The 15,968-nt window shown below is 36.2% G+C and overlaps 2 protein-coding genes across 2 annotated transcripts; both read left to right on the top strand.

Moving 5' to 3' along the window:
- Window positions 1-3,469: 3,469 nt before the first annotated feature.
- LOC110759059 (uncharacterized) lies at window positions 3,470-4,949 on the top strand. Its single transcript, XM_021961081.2, has 2 exons — window positions 3,470-3,693; window positions 3,791-4,949. The coding sequence occupies exons 1-2, from the start codon at window positions 3,528-3,530 to the stop codon at window positions 4,759-4,761; spliced, it is 1,137 nt and encodes a 378-aa protein (XP_021816773.2). The 5' UTR covers window positions 3,470-3,527; the 3' UTR covers window positions 4,762-4,949.
- A 7,681-nt stretch (window positions 4,950-12,630) lies between these two features.
- On the top strand, window positions 12,631-14,197 carry LOC110759058 (uncharacterized). The gene is made up of 2 exons (XM_088251253.1): window positions 12,631-12,897; window positions 12,999-14,197. The coding sequence occupies exons 1-2, from the start codon at window positions 12,732-12,734 to the stop codon at window positions 13,982-13,984; spliced, it is 1,152 nt and encodes a 383-aa protein (XP_088107379.1). The 5' UTR covers window positions 12,631-12,731; the 3' UTR covers window positions 13,985-14,197.
- Window positions 14,198-15,968: the final 1,771 nt, after the last annotated feature.

Here is a 15,968-nt window from a genome sequence, read left to right as displayed (position 1 = left end):
AAACCAATTTAAACCATTTAACTTTTTCTTAATCAAAACCAAACTAAACCGATAATTACAATTTGATTCAATCAGTTTTATCAATTCGGCCGGATTGATGCACACCTTACAGTCAATGGATACACCTAACACTAAACCAAAGTCTAGTGCATCGGCTGCAATCTTAACGTTTGAGTCGGCAACCTTGTTTGGGGATAGTTTACCTATCTAAACTATGGATTATTATTGTTTCAATAATAATTGACCAGGCATCAAAGATAAAATCTAATAAACAATGTTATCTTATGTTTCAAGCTTGGCATATCCATTTGGGAATTTCAATGCCATAAAACTTCAAATTTTAATAACTAATATAGCTCAATTCATATGTAATCATAATGCTCATATGGAGAAAGAAAGTACTTGATGGACAGATGACATAAAACTTCAAATTTCAGTAACTATATAGGTATTACCTAATTAGAGTATTACACATGTAAAATCTAAGTAAATAAATATACATATAAACAGTCCGGTTTAGTTTAGGTCAGTTTACAAAAGTTCAAAATCAAACCAAATCAAACCATATACGATCTGGTTTAATTTTTAAACCATTTAACTTTTTCTTAATTAAAATCAAACCAAACCAAACTGATAATTACAGTTTGATTTAGTCGGTTTTATCAATTCGCCCAAATTAATGTCCACCTCACACTCAAGGGATATACCTAACACTAAACCAAAGTCTAGTTCATCGACTACAATCTTAACGTTTGAGTCGGCAACCTTGTTTGGGATAGTTTACCTATCTAAACTAAGGATTATTATTGTTTCAATAATAATGGACCAGATATCAGAGATAAAATCTAATAAACAATGTTATCTTATGTTTCAAGCTTGGCATATATTGGGAATTGGTATCCATCAGCTGGCAAACTCCACTATAGAACATTCAACAAGCAGCCATGAAAGTCCTGTCGACACTTGACAGGCTTAAGCTCGCCCGTGAAGTGTAGACATGACAGGTCTTTTGGAACCCTAAACCCTAGGGCAAACCCTACATCATAGAATTCGAAAAAACAATCATTTTTTTTTAACTTTTAAGTTTTAACATGCATTAATTATCTCTTGCACTGTGTAAAAGAAAATTTGGTGTTACATTTCAATTCCCTCACATGATAACCTTGAACCGTCAGTAACCGCCTTATTAGATTGTCAAATTTGTCAAAAATTGTGGCCCACGGACAAAGAATGAAACGGTGTAAGTTTGTGGGATTGCCTTGGTCACAAGGTAATCAATTGGTGAAGGCAATCTGTCAATTTTAATTACAGGATCTAATTATCATAATCTGGAGTTTGTGCCTTTGTTTTGTGGTGTGACTGGAGTATCTTTTGTCAGTCGAAGTTAATTTTTTTTTTCTCTTTTTCACCCAGGATGCTATGCAGTTGTACACTAAAAACTGTTGAAAATTGACTTAAAAAAAGAAAGGGAAAAAAAAAAACCGACTGTTGGGATGAAAGGATATGTACATTGCTGCAAAAGGAATCTGGATGTAACATCAACACATGGGAGTGTCTTATCTTATGAGCGTACAGAGTACAGAGATTCTTTTTTTTTTTGTTGAAAACCAAGGTATCCCCGCGCGATTGCGGGGACTAACCCTCGAGGTATTGTCGGGCGCAAAGCGGGGACCTCTCCCAACAAAGTCTGCTCTATTCGCAAGCGCCTGGGATCGAGTACAGAGATTCTTTAGTTGGCTGGAAAGTGCTCAAATACTTGGAAGTTGTAGCTTCCTTTCGTTTCAAGTTTGGATAATTGGATGCATATGCTTGTCCATTTTCTGCTAAAAAATAAGTCTTCCAAATTCCAAATAATCAAATCCCAAAATCATTGTTCTATGTAGATTGGTAGTTTCTGAACCAAACCCATTATCATAGCACCCAATTTTCACTGATGAATTATTGAATGTTCATCTGTTTGCTGATGAGATGATGCAAGTTTTCTAGACTGTCAATAACTGAGGAAAAGACTCTTTGGTTGCAGTCACATGACTCTTTAATTTGGCCGGAATTACTTTACCTATTTATGGACGCCCTGCACAAAAAGACTTGTTTTGTAAGAAAATTTAAAGCAAATTGTAATTAATGAATCTAATGATTCAGGGAGAGTGTCCTCCTCATAGAAGTAGAAGACCTCCATGAGATTTGGAGGTCTCACATTACTATTACTTTAACACAAGCCTTATTAATAGGGTTAATTTCAATTTAGTACTTTGAACTCTTATCCTAAAGGCACGTTTACCTATGTACTCTCAATTTTAACAATTACATACCCTAATTTTTTCAATTTTTGCAATCTAGATCCGTCTTTAACTTCACTGTCAAAATTTCCGTTAATTGCTTGCTTGGCAAGCCTGGGTTCCACCTATTCACTCATTTGAATGTCAATTGAAGGGTATTTTCGGGTATTTTGTTCAAAAATGGTTTGGTATTAATGCATGTAATGTGTTCTTCATGGGCGGGAAGACACCAATTACCTGAAAACACTCTTCAACTGACATCGAAATAAGCGAATAGGTGAGACCCATGCCTGCCATGCAAGCAATTAATGGAAATTTTGATGATGAAGTTAACGTCGAAACTAGATTGCAAAATTCAAAAACTTAGGGTATTTAATCATTAAAATTGAGAGTGTAGGAGCAAACGTGCCTTAAAGGTAAAAATTTAGGATACTAAATTAAAATTAACCCTTATTAGGGTATTAATATGCCACATTAGGTCTTGAGAAATGCCATGCTCTGCTCAAACAACATATATATTCTGACACCATGGAAAGTTGTAAACTTTGTTTGGGGCTGGGGAGTTTTTCAATTTTCACATATATATCTATATGTTTCTATATGACAAAAAAAAAATCTATTTTTCAATCAATTTTAGGGGTCAAATCTTATCAAAATGACTCAGTTTTATTTTGAAATAGAATCAACCACTTACTATAAGATCCTTTAAGTTGTAACGACGAGCTTGTTTGAGTCATAGTGGGACATAAAATCCAAGGTAAATGCAAGAGAGTCAATTTTAGGGGTCAAATCTTCTCAAATGACTCCGTTTTATGTTGAAATGAAAGATTGAGTCCTTTTCCTAGTTGAATTGTATCTCCACAACTCAACACCACCAACAAAGAAACAAACTCAATAAATGTAAGTAAACAAATGAACCAGCAAAGCAAAAATTTCTTCCTATCTACCTCTCCATCACAATATTAACCTTCTTTTTGGATTGTTTGGTGGTAGGAGATATGAACCTACATTCACTTCTTCTACTTTGCGGTTGACTGGCTTTTTGCATGGGTGAAATAAGGAAGCTTAATGCGTCAGGCTGTAAAATTTGAAGAAAAAGTTTCATTTTTCAGAAAGTGTATAGTGAATACTGTAGAGAGTATTTATATTCATTATAAGCCTCAGCAATTGATATAAAAGGCAGCCTATATCAACTCATTCTCAGAGTCAAGAATATTAGAGTTGCTCATAGGCAATAGAGGCTCTAAAATGTCTTGGTTTTTTACACTACTCTTTTTTATCAGTTCTCTCTCATTGACTACTCCCTCAGAAGCTAGCCATGAGAAGCAGCCCCCATCTGCAGTTGTTGTAGGCACTGTCTACTGTGACACATGTTTCCAAGCAGAATTCTCACATGCCAGCCACTTCATTTCAGGTTCATTTCAAATTTCCTACAACTCCTCAATCAAAAGTGCTTTTTATATTGTGAATTTTGGGTTCAGTTAACTTAATTTCAACTTATTTTTCTGCAGGGGCTTCTGTTGGTGTAGAATGCAAAGATGGGAGTTCAAAACCAAGTTTCCAGACAGAAGTGAAAACAGATAGCCATGGAGTGTTCAGAGTCCCTTTGCCTTTCTCTGTGAGAAAGCATGTCAAGAAAATTGAAGGGTGTTCTGTGAAATTAATCAGCAGCAGTGAACCATATTGTGCTGTGTCCTCAACAGCCACTTCATCTTCACTGCATCTCAAGTCAAGTGAGCAAGGAACACACATATTCTCAGCTGGTTTCTTCACCTTCAAGCCTCTAAAGCAGCCAAGCCTCTGTAACCAAAAACCAAGCATTCCAAACTCCAATGAATTCAGTTCTCAGAAATCCTCATTTCCAGGAATTCCAGTTACACCCCCCTTTCCAGGTAAAACTACAAAGGCAGGGCAACTAACTGATAAAAAATTATTAGGGCTTCCAGGACTCCCAGGACTCCCAGGACTTCCAGGACTGCCAGGACTGCCAGGACTACCAGGACTTCCAGGACTTCCAGGACTTCCAGGACTCCCAGGACTCCCAGGACTTCCAGGAATTCCACATACAAAGGCAGGGCAACTAACTGATAAAAAAGTAGGACTTCCAGGACTTCCAGGACTCCCAGGACTCCCAGGACTTCCAGGAATTCCACAATTAACGCCCTTTACTGCTAAAAATACAAAGGGAGGGCAAGTAACTGATAAAAAAGTAGGACTTCCGGGACTCCCAGGACTTCCGGGACTTCCAGGACTCCCGGGACTCCCGGGACTTCCAGGACTTCCTGGACTTCCAGGACTTGGAATTCCACTTTTACCCCCTTCTTCTGGTAAAACTACAAAGGCAGGGCAACGAACTGATAAAAAAGTAGCTCACCCAGATACTTCCTTCACAACACCACAAATTCCAAAAACAAGTTCACCACCAACATCTCGCATCCCTGGAATCCCACGTGCTTCTTCAAAGCAAACTACTTCTCCTTGATATTAAACTGAAATGATTAACTAAATAAATCATGTTAAGTTTGTATGGGGTATGCAATTATCAGAAGCATATATGTAGTAGGGCTTGTAAGTTTATACTTTGTAAGGAGTATGTAAGTTACTTTTTTTTTTTTGGGTAAGATGTAAGTTACTTATTGTACTTGGAATAAAGCTATGGTTTTCTCATCATCTGACAGACTTATTTACTTTGTAAAAAATCCCAATATATTCTGAGATTTTGTGCTACTGTTTGCATTAATTATGAACTCCCTCTGTAGAATTATACCTGAATTGCTGAATTTGAAGCTGCATTTCAACATTGTCCAATCAAAAAGACCCTTTGAGAAGAAAAAGAAAAAATTGCTTCTCCATGCTAAAATTGAATTGTTCTTCTAGACCAGTTTGCTTGGGAAACATAAGTCGATGAAAATGGAAATTTTAGCACTTAAGCTGCAACATTTTGGGCAGAAATTGAAACCCAAAAAGCAAAAACAAAAACAAAAAATGCCTCACAGCTACAATTCAACATGAAATTAAACAACTTTTGAGACCCAAAAAAGAAAGAAGATTATAAACAACTTTCAGGTTCTGATTTTGGGTTTTTAGTTTTTAGTTTTTTCCCTTTTTGTTAAGTGAAATTTAAAAGGTAAAAGAAAAAAGATATTTTAAAGTAAATTTTTCTCAGCATTTGGATTAAATCTAAGGGTAGGTGACCACAAGTCTCTTGGACTCCTGTGGTCCAAGAGAATGGGACTGTTGATTATATATATATATTTTTGACAAATTCAGGAAACATTAGGAAAAGGAAATCGCACTTGTGGATCCCGCTTCCATCTTCTAACTATCCATTCCATTACTCACGTCCTTAGCCCAGAGGCAGTCCCCTCCTTCATCTCCATGTAGAGCACTGATCACATACAATACACACTTTTATATTCAAGTCCAAGTAACTAATTCCTCAAGGTCATCTGGGTTGTGCAAAGTTTCTGAGAGAATACTATATAATTTTTTTTTTAATAAATAAAAATTCTTCCATCATGAACATTAAAGAAGCATGATGGATTCCAGTAAAAACCAAAAAAAGAACCATGTTGTCCAGTAAAGGGATGAACAAATACGGATCTGATACTACAATATTTAAGATGACACTATGCAGTATCATATCATGTATGCATGACTCACTTCATAAACAGGTTCAAATGATTATAAGCATATAACGAGATAGTTAAGGATCAAAACCTCTATATATATATATATATATATATATATATATATATGGAGTGCTTACCATGTATATTTATATATGGAGTGCTTACCATGTTTTTGCTTTATATATATGTATGCAATCAAATCCACTTGCAAAAAAGAAGCTGCAAAGGAGACGACTGGACTTTAACATAATGCAGACGTCCGCATTAGAGAAAAACTCTATATATATATATATATATATATATATATATATATATATATGTTGTGGACTGTTAAGATCCCATGAGCACGAGCATGCTTGGGCCTGCATATGTTTATTAAAAAAAATGGTAGACCGAACAAAGAAGCAAGGGAAACCCACACCAAAAAAAAAAAAAAAGGCACTTACCGTACAGGGAGTTCGACTGGTGCTGCAAATGTGCCTACTAAATTCTAAATTTTTATCTACTAGGGTTTTGCATTTTAGATTTATGTGGTTTTAGTTTTGAGGGCATTTGAGTCTATTTAAGTGGATTTTTGGCTATTTTTTAAAGTGTTTTACAAAACTAACATTTATGAAAGTAGGGGGTAAATTATGGTTATTTTTTATAAAAACTCAAAAAAAAGCTTAGGATCAATTCAACATTGCTATACCTATAGCGCCTGGACCAAATATATTGTTATGTTTGTGCTCACCCGCTTCTTAATAGGTTGATACGAACACGACCCGTTAAGTTAACGGGTGGAAAATACCGAACACGAACGTACGACCCGTTTAAATTCGTGAATGACCAACACAAAATATTCGCGAATGATACTGACATGACCTGTTAGCTTAATAGGTGGCTAACTGGTTCAAGCTAAACCCAAATATTGATTTGTTCGTGCGAATTCGTGCCGTGTTAGCGAATCGTAGATAATATTTCCAGGTCAAGCAGAGAATATGATCATAACGGGGCATGTATAGATACTATGACAATACTCTCATGCACACATGTATATGCATGACAAATTTTATCATAAGATCATTGTTCCATTAAGTAATCTAATCACCAGAATCTTTCACGAGCCTGAGAAAATGCGCATAAATTGCGAATTGGAGGATATTCAATAAAGATATCACACTAAACTGATATGGGGCCTAAATCTCTCATGTGCATGAGAAAAATCCCCTGTACATAATTTTAACATTGGAAGATATACTATTAAGTTATCACAACTACTAAAATGACCCATGTGAAAAGGAAAAAAACTTGTATGTAACTTGAGCAATGAAATATCTACTATTAAGATATTATTGCTACTAAAATGATCCTCATGCACTTGCGAAAGATCCCCTGTATATGTTGAAGACTAATATACCTCGGAGTGTCAAAACGAAAAAGCACAATGGCATCATAAATGCCATGCTTTTCCCAAAGCTCCGGATACTGGTCATGAAGATCGCCAATCCACTCAAACCATTGCACTGGACTGTTCTTTATGGACCAAGTGTTGAAGTCTGGACCCTCAGCTGAATTGTACGAGCCTTAGACCATCATCAGCAACTTTACCCAATTATGCACAAATGTCTTGGGCATGCATAGTAGCAGTAGCATCTTTTTCAGAGATAGGCTTTGGGACGTTGGAGTCAGAGGTGGCCATTGAGACAAAGAAATGGATTCTGAAACCAGAATTGGTTAGAGGGTGGTGAAACTTGGGACTTTCGGTAACAAAAGTTTGGAAAAGTTGAAGGTAATGATAATCGCTAAGAATCTCTGAACAAATTAGGCTTCGTAGTGAGAAGAAGATGGAAAGGTTCGAAAGACTAAAGTAGAAGTCGAAATGGCGCGATTTAAGTGATTGAAATGAAGACGACGCATGGATGTTGCAGGTAACGGTCAAATCGTGTCACGCACATGCATGTAACCCCAAATCCCTCTAATAAAGTGTATTGGGCTTATGGGGTAATGTTTGGGCTTAGTTTTTATACGTATGAGATTTAAGCCAATTTGGGCCAAGTCATGGCTGGGGATTTAGTATTGCAATCCGGTTAAGATTCCTTGGGCCAGAAAATTACCTAGAAAATCAAGGATAAATCATGAGATTACTTGGCGATTAAGGCAATTAACTAAATAATTAATTCTAATCGATTATGATTTGATGCTCATGATGGTGTGGCCTAATGGGTTGTAATCTCTCTACCAAGTCAAAATTCATATAAAAGGGAATAGATAGCTCACAATAACACACACAACTTTTCAACAATAAACTCAGTACAAACACTAATTCCTTCTCGAAGGCTACATCTTTCTTGATAATTGCTCTGCCGGATCTGTCTCTGGTGTTGATTTCCAATTGATCTTCATCAATTGAAGGTGATTTTCTTGTTAGCAGTGCACATTGCCACTAGACCCTTAACCTCTGAATTAAATCAGAAGTGATCCAAGGTGGTGGCAATTTATTATCTGATAAGATCCCTTGATCTGGATCCCTTTTGTTTACTTGTTTATTTGTCGATTATTACCCTTATTGTTTTAGAGAAATTATAAAGTCGTCATTTGTCTTGAGGCATAGAAAAGAAACTCCATTGATTTAGTTTACTATTTCAATTCACAATCATTTGATTTAAGTGAGTTTTCTTGGTGCACAAGTTTACTTAATTCTCTTTCAAGTCTATTAGGGTTTACACCACTAATAGTGGCACGTTCGCAATTCACACAATCTAAAGCCTATCTCCGAGGTTTGAACATTTTTAGGGTAAACGCACATATGCTTGTCCATTTTCTGCTAAATGTAAGTCTCTCAAATTCCAAATAATCAAATCCCAAAATCATTGTTGTATCACCACCATTATCCATAGCAGTCAATTTTCACTGATGCATTATTGAATATACATTGTATTATTGTTGTCCCAGCTGTGCTCAAATTACTCATAATTGCTGATGGTGGTGATACAAGGTTCAAAACTTTGTGCCAAATAACTGAGGAAAAGGCTCTTTGGTTGTAATCACATGACACTTTTAATTTGGCCGGAATTACTTTACCTATTTATGGACTACCTGCACAAAAAGTCTGGTTTTTTATGCAGTTAAAAACAGTTAGAAAATTTAGAGCAAATTGTAATCGATGAATCTAATGATTCAGGGGTTGTTCTATGCTCATAGAAGTAGAAGACCTCCATGAGATTTGGAGGTCTCACATTGCTATTATTTTAACCCAAGCAAAAAATCCTATTAATATGCCAAATTAGGTCAGGAGAAGATCCCATGCTCTGCTCAAACCACATATTCTGACACCATGGAAAGTTGTAAACTTTGTTTCGGACTTGGGAGTTTTTCAATTTTCACAGATTATATATATATTCCTCAAAGGGACACCCATTAGGGTCTCCTGCGAAATTTTTTTCAACAATCCAAATGATCTATTTTTCACATCTTCATTCAAAGATCATCCTTGCAAATTGAAAATCATTAAGACATCTAATTAAGACCAACAAAATAAACACGGTGATTCAAGAAAGTACTTAAATTTCAATAATTTAATTGAGTGGTCAAATGATATCGGATTCAAGTGTCTTTTTGTAAAGATGATATATATCAATACTTCTAACCAATATAGTAGGCGCCCATCATTTTGGTTCTGTGTGAAGCACATACATAAATAAACACAACATCTTCAACCTGTGTTGTTGATAATGTACACCTTCAGACTCATGAAATTTGTGGTTACTCCACTTGTCTTGTGAACCAACTATTCTCTTTAGTATTCTTACACCAACAAAGAAACAAACTCAATAAATGTAAGTAAACAAATAACCAGCAAAGCAAAAATTAAGGGGCCTCTTTTTATCTACCTCACAGTCACAATCACAATATTTACCTTATTTTTGGATTGTTTGGTGGTAGGAAATGAACCTACATTCACTTCTTCTAGTTTACAGTTGACTGGTTTTTTCATTCCTCAAAACAACCAGAAAGAAACAAAATTATAATGAATGCTGTGGAGAATATTTATATTAGTTTTAGTTATAAGCCTCAGCAATTGATATAAAAGGCAACTTACATCAACTCATTCTTAGAGTTAGAGTTGTTCAGAGGCAATAGAGGCTTTAAAATGTCTTGGTTTTTTACAGACTCTTTTTTATCAGTACTCACTCATTAAGTACTCCCTCAGAAGCTAGCCATGAGAAGAAGCACCCATCTGCAGTTGTTTTTTATGACAAGCCTCGTTGATTGTTCTCTCTTTCCTCTTCTTTTTTTTGTTTTTTTTGTTTTTGCATACAGATACAGATACACATACAGATGATGGCTGTGATTATTTTGCATTTTTTTCTTCGAATCTGCAACTGGCCAATATAGTTTGCGCTGTATCACATTGGTTTGTTCTGCAAATGGTACCACTCCAGTCCAAAAACTTGCAGTTGGGTTTATTTAATCTATGGTTTTGTTCTACAAATATTAGGCGGTTTTAGAAACCAATGATTTCATGGACAGATGGCTCATCAAGTACTTTCTTTCTCCATATGAAGCATGCCGACTGGAATAAATACAAACTCAGATGGAAGAACAAACAGAAATATCACATGTTGATGATTACATTATTGTACGGATGAAAATTTCTGCTATAAATTATACATTCAATGTGATAAAAGAACTTCCGCATGAATGAGGTGTCTAATGTTATTTAATAAAAAAGAAAAAATTACTGATGTTTACAAATATACTTTTACAATGGGAAGCGTACCCACAACAAAGTTCTGCACCCGTCACAAATATGTATCATTCTCGTATTTATGTGTAAGTCAAACATGAGACCTTACATTCAGTGGATACACCTGGCACTAAACAACATGAGACCTTACATTCAGTGGATACACCTGGCACTAAACAAAAGTTCAGTCGATTGGCTACATTCTTACCCTTTGAGTTGGCAAACATTGTTACCAATCAAACTATGGATATTATTATTGTTTCAATTCAATAATAATGGACCAGCCATCAAATATCTAATCAAGAATCTCATCTTATGTTTCCAGCTTGACGTATCCATTTGGGAATTGGTATCCATCGGCTGAAAAACTCCACATTCAACAAGCAGACATGAAGGCCCTCAGCCCACAGGCTTAAGGTCGCCCGTGAAGTGAAGACACATGACTTTGTGTTTCGGAACCCGTGAAGGACAAAGAGATGTTTTGTACATCATAGAATTAGACAAAACCATCCCCTTTTCTTTTTTAACTTTTAACATGCATTATCTCTTGCACTGTGTAAAAGAAAATTTGGTGTTACATTTCAATTTCCTCACAAGATAACAGTGAAACAGTGGCTTGTGGTTGTCATGGAGATAACCTTGGATTGTCAGGAACCGCCTTATTAGATTGTCAAATTTGTCAAAAATTGTGGCCCACGGACAAAGAATGAAGCGGTGCAAGTTTGTGGGATGGTTTGCAGCTCAATGCAAAACTGTGGTGAAGGTGAAGAAAATCTGTCAATTTCCAATGCAGGATCTAATTATCATAATTCTATAGTTTGTGCCTTTGTGGTGTGACTGGTGTCTCTTTTGTCAGTAGTAGAAGTTCTTGTTTTTCTTTTTCATCCAAAATGCTATGCATTTGATGGACAGTAAAAAATGTGGAAAATTGAATTAAAAAAAGAAAAAAAACATACTGTTGGGATGGAAGGATATTGATGCAAAAGGAATCTGGATGCAACATCAACACATGGGAGAGTGTCTTATAAGCCTACAGAGTACAGAGATTTCTGAGTTGGCTTGAAACTGCTCAAATACTTGGAAGTTGTAGCTTCTTGTCCATTTTCTGCTAAAATAAGTCTCACAAATTCCAAATAATCACTCCCAAAATCATTGTACTATGTAGATTAGTAGTTTTTTAACCAAACCAATTATTGAATATACATCTGTGCTCAACTGACTTATAATTGCTGATGATGTGACAAGTTTTCTAAACTTTGGGTCACATGACTGAGGAAAAGACTCTTTGGTTGCAATCACTTGACTGTTTACTTTACCTATTTATGGACCACCTGCACTGAAAGACTTGTTAAAAACAGTTAGAAAATTTAAAGCATATTGTAATCAATGAATCTAATGATTATCATAACATTCTGAACCAAAAAGCCTTATTAATAAGATTCTGATCCATACATTGAGTTGTAAACTTTGTTTGGGACTTGGGGAGTTTTTCAATTTGCTCAGATACATATGTACTGAGAGCAGCTCATAGTAGGCGCCCATCATTTTTTTTTCTGTGTGAAGAACATACATAAATAAACGCAACAACATCTTCAACCTGTGTTGTTGACAGTGTACAGCTTCAGACTCATGAAATTTGTGGTTACTCCACTTGTCTCGTGAACCAACGGGGACCCAACTATTCTCTTTAGTATTCTTACACCAAACAAAGAAACGAACTCAATAAATGTAAGTAAACAAGGCAAAAGTTAGGGGCCTCTTTTTATCTACCTCACAATCACAATATTAACCTTCTTTTTTGGATTGTTTGATGGTAGGAAATGAACCTACATTCACTTCTTCTAGTTTGCAGTTGACTGGTTTTTGCATGAGTGAAATAAATTAGCTTGATGGCCCAGCAGGCTATAAAATTTGAAGAAAAAAGTTCATTTTTCATTCCTCAAAACAACCAGAAAGAAACAAAAAAGTGTATAATGAATGCTGTAGAGAATATTTATATTAGCTATAAGCCTCAGGAATTTATATAAAAAGGCAACCTACATCTACTCATTCGTAGAGTTAGAGTTGCTCAGAGGCAATAGAGGCTCTAAAATGTCTTGGTTTTTTACACTACTCTTTTTTATCAGTACTCTCTCATTAAGTACTCCCTCAGAAGCTAGCCATGAGAAGAAGCACCCATCTGCAGTTGTTATAGGTACCGTCTACTGTGACACATGTTTCCAAGCAGAATTCTCACATGCCAGCCACTTCATTTCAGGTTCATTTCAAATTTTCCAACAACAACTCAATCAAAAAGTACTTTTTATACTGTAAATTTTGGGTTCAGTTAACTTATTTTTCAACTTATTTTTTCTGCAGGGGCTTCTGTTGGTGTAGAATGCAAAGATGGGAGTTCAAAACCAAGTTTCCAGACAGAAGTGAAAACTGATAGCCATGGAGTGTTCAGAGTCCAGTTGCCTTTCTCTTTGAGCAAGCATGTCAAGAAAATTGAAGGGTGTTCTGTGAAATTAATCAGCAGCAGTGAACCATATTGTGCTGTGGCCTCAACAGCCACTTCATCTTCACTGCATCTCAAGTCAAGAAAGCAAGGAACACACATTTTCTCAGCTGGGTTCTTCACCTTTAAGCCTCTAAAGCAGCCAAGCCTATGTAACCAAAAACCAAGCATTCAAACCTCCGAGGAATTCAGTTCTCAGAAATTCTCATTTCCTCCAACTGATGAGCTCACATTTCCACCACCAACTCAAAACCCCACAATAGATGATCTTCCTCCTCTTCCTACACTCCCTCTTCCTACACTCCCTCTTCCACCATTGCCACAACTTCCTCCTCTCCCTCCCCTTCCAGGAATTCCTGGAATTCCAGGAATTCCAGTTTTACCCCCCTTTCCTGGTAAAACTACAGAGGCAGGGCAACTAACTGATAAAAAAGTAGCCCACCCAGATACTTTCTTCCCACCAAACCCATTTCAGCCACCATCAATTTTGCCTCCAAATCCACTTGTGCCACAGCCAACTCCACTTATCCCCAATCCATTTCAGCCTCCACCAGCACCATTAATTCCCAATTTGCCCCCAATACCAGGTTTTACTCCACCAGCAGGCGCAGCACCATTGATTCCCAACTTGCCCCCAATACCAGGTTTTACTCCACCAGCAGGCGCAGCACCATTGATTCCCAACTTGCCACCTATACCTGGTTTTACTCCATCACCATCACCTCCACCACCATCTTTCCCATTCCTCCCTCCATTCCCATTCCCACTCCCACTCCCACCTACACCTCGCATCCCTGGAATCCCACCTGCTTATTCTTCTTCTTCAAAGCAAACTACTTCTCCTTGATATTAAACAGAAATGATTAACTATATAAATCATGTTTAATTAACTCTCAAATAATGTCTTTCACATGTTGGTTAAGTTTGTATGTATAAATTCTTGTATGGGTTGTGCAATTATCAGAAGCATATGTAGTAGGGATTGTAAGTTTGTACTTTGTAAGGAAAATGCAGTCGACACAGAATTATTGTACTTGGAATAAAGCTATGGTTCTCATCATCTGACAAACTTTATTTACTTTGTAAAAAACCCCAATGTATTATGAGATTTTGTGCTACTGTTTGCATTAATTATGAGCTCCCTTTGTAGAATTATACAGCTACAATGCACATGAAATTAAACCACTTTTGAGACACAAAAAGAAAAATAAGAAGAAGAAATTATAAACAACTCTGAAGCTCTTATTATTTCCTGAATCCTAATCATGCTATATACATGCCCTCATAGATGCATAACTAAGCATCACCTAACCAGCTTCTCTTTGATTTTCTCATTTCTGGCTCTGCATTTCCCCTGCTGCTAGAGCCACCTCCACCATTCCCTGCACTTTCTAGCTGCTGCTGAGAAGCGCTAGGGTTCCAAAAGTCCCTGAAGTAAAACGGGACTTTCCTCTTAGAACTTTTGGCAGAAGCTGCTGGTTGGACGCCCACGCTGTTGAGCCTGTACTTCTGCAACACACACACACAGTTAAGACTTGTCCATCAGCACCACTAAATCATCAACATCAAATCAAATTCTAGCAAATACTCATAAAATTAGTGCTTAAATAATTAATATAAGAGCTCAAATTAAATTGCATGTGAAATAAATGAGTGGTTTCAACTTTCATTCATAATATGAGCAGGGAAATAACTTTGTTTGGGGATTGGGCCTAAATGACCTTGTTGGTTTGTTTTGCAGTCACACTGTTTCATGAGGCCTGTTAAGTTTTGTTGGTCCCTTTTGTAATATTCTAAAGGTATTTGGTGCGGCGCCATAATTTCAAGTTTCTTGAGCGCATATATATTTAGCAAATATATTACGTACATTCATTAAGCTTAGCATTAATTCAGAATTGCCATACCTATAGCACTTGGAACAAATATCATCACTATGAAACTATACGAATATTTTAGGGAAGATGATCATAAGGGGGCATGTATCGATACTATGACAATACCCTCATGCGCGCATGTATACGCATGGCTAAATTTATCATAAGATCATTGGCCCATTAAGTAATTTAGTCATCAAAATCTTTCATGAGCCTGAGAAAATGCACATAAATTGCACATGTGAGGATGTTCAATCAAGATATCATTGTCACTAAACTAATACGATGCCTAAAATCTCTCATGCGTATGTGCGCATGAGAAAAATCCCCTTAATATATTTTGAGCATTGGAAGATATACCGTTAAGTTATCACTACTAGTAAAATGATCCATGAGAAAAACACCATGTATGTAACTTGAGTAATGAAAGATCTACTATTAAGATTTCTTGTTACTAAAATGATCCAATGACTAGATTTTCTCATGGCTTGAGAAAAATCCCTTGTATATGTTGAGCGCAAATCCCTGTATCTAATTTGAGCATTGGAAATGACCGATGAGAAAAATACCATCTATGTAACTTGAGCTGGAAGATCTACTATTAACATATCATTGCTACTAAAATGAACTAGATTTTCTCATGCGCTTAAGAAAGATCCCCTGTATATAATTTGAGCATTGGAAGACATATAATTATCACTGCTACTAAAATGACCCATGAGAAAAAATATACCCTGTATGTAACTTGAGCATTGGAAGATCTACTATTAAGATATCATTGCTACTAAAATGATCCATGCGCTTGAGAAAGATCTCACATGTATATGTTGAGCATAAATATCTTGTATAGAATTTGAGCATTGGAAAATCTACTATTAAGTAGTTATCACTGCTACTAAAATGATCAATGAGAAAAATATAACTTCAACATTAGAAAATCTACTATTAAGATATCAT

The sequence above is a fragment of the Prunus avium genome, chromosome 3 (assembly GCF_965620075.1).
Source record: "Prunus avium chromosome 3, drPruAviu1.hap1.1, whole genome shotgun sequence".
In the NCBI taxonomy this organism is placed as follows: Eukaryota; Viridiplantae; Streptophyta; class Magnoliopsida; order Rosales; family Rosaceae; genus Prunus; species Prunus avium.
The sequence above is the reverse complement of the archived record's forward strand: the minus strand, read 5'-3'. Positions and strand labels throughout refer to the sequence as shown.

Bases quoted from the DNA above. Each gene is read 5' to 3' on its own strand.
- LOC110759059 (XM_021961081.2), top strand. From the start codon at position 3,528: ATGTCTTGGTTTTTTACACTACTCTTTTTTATCAGTTCTCTCTCATTG. The intron at 3,694-3,790 runs GTTCATTTCAAA...ATTTTTCTGCAG, and splicing joins TGCCAGCCACTTCATTTCAG to GGGCTTCTGTTGGTGTAGAA.
- LOC110759058 (XM_088251253.1), top strand. From the start codon at position 12,732: ATGTCTTGGTTTTTTACACTACTCTTTTTTATCAGTACTCTCTCATTA. The intron at 12,898-12,998 runs GTTCATTTCAAA...TTTTTTCTGCAG, and splicing joins TGCCAGCCACTTCATTTCAG to GGGCTTCTGTTGGTGTAGAA.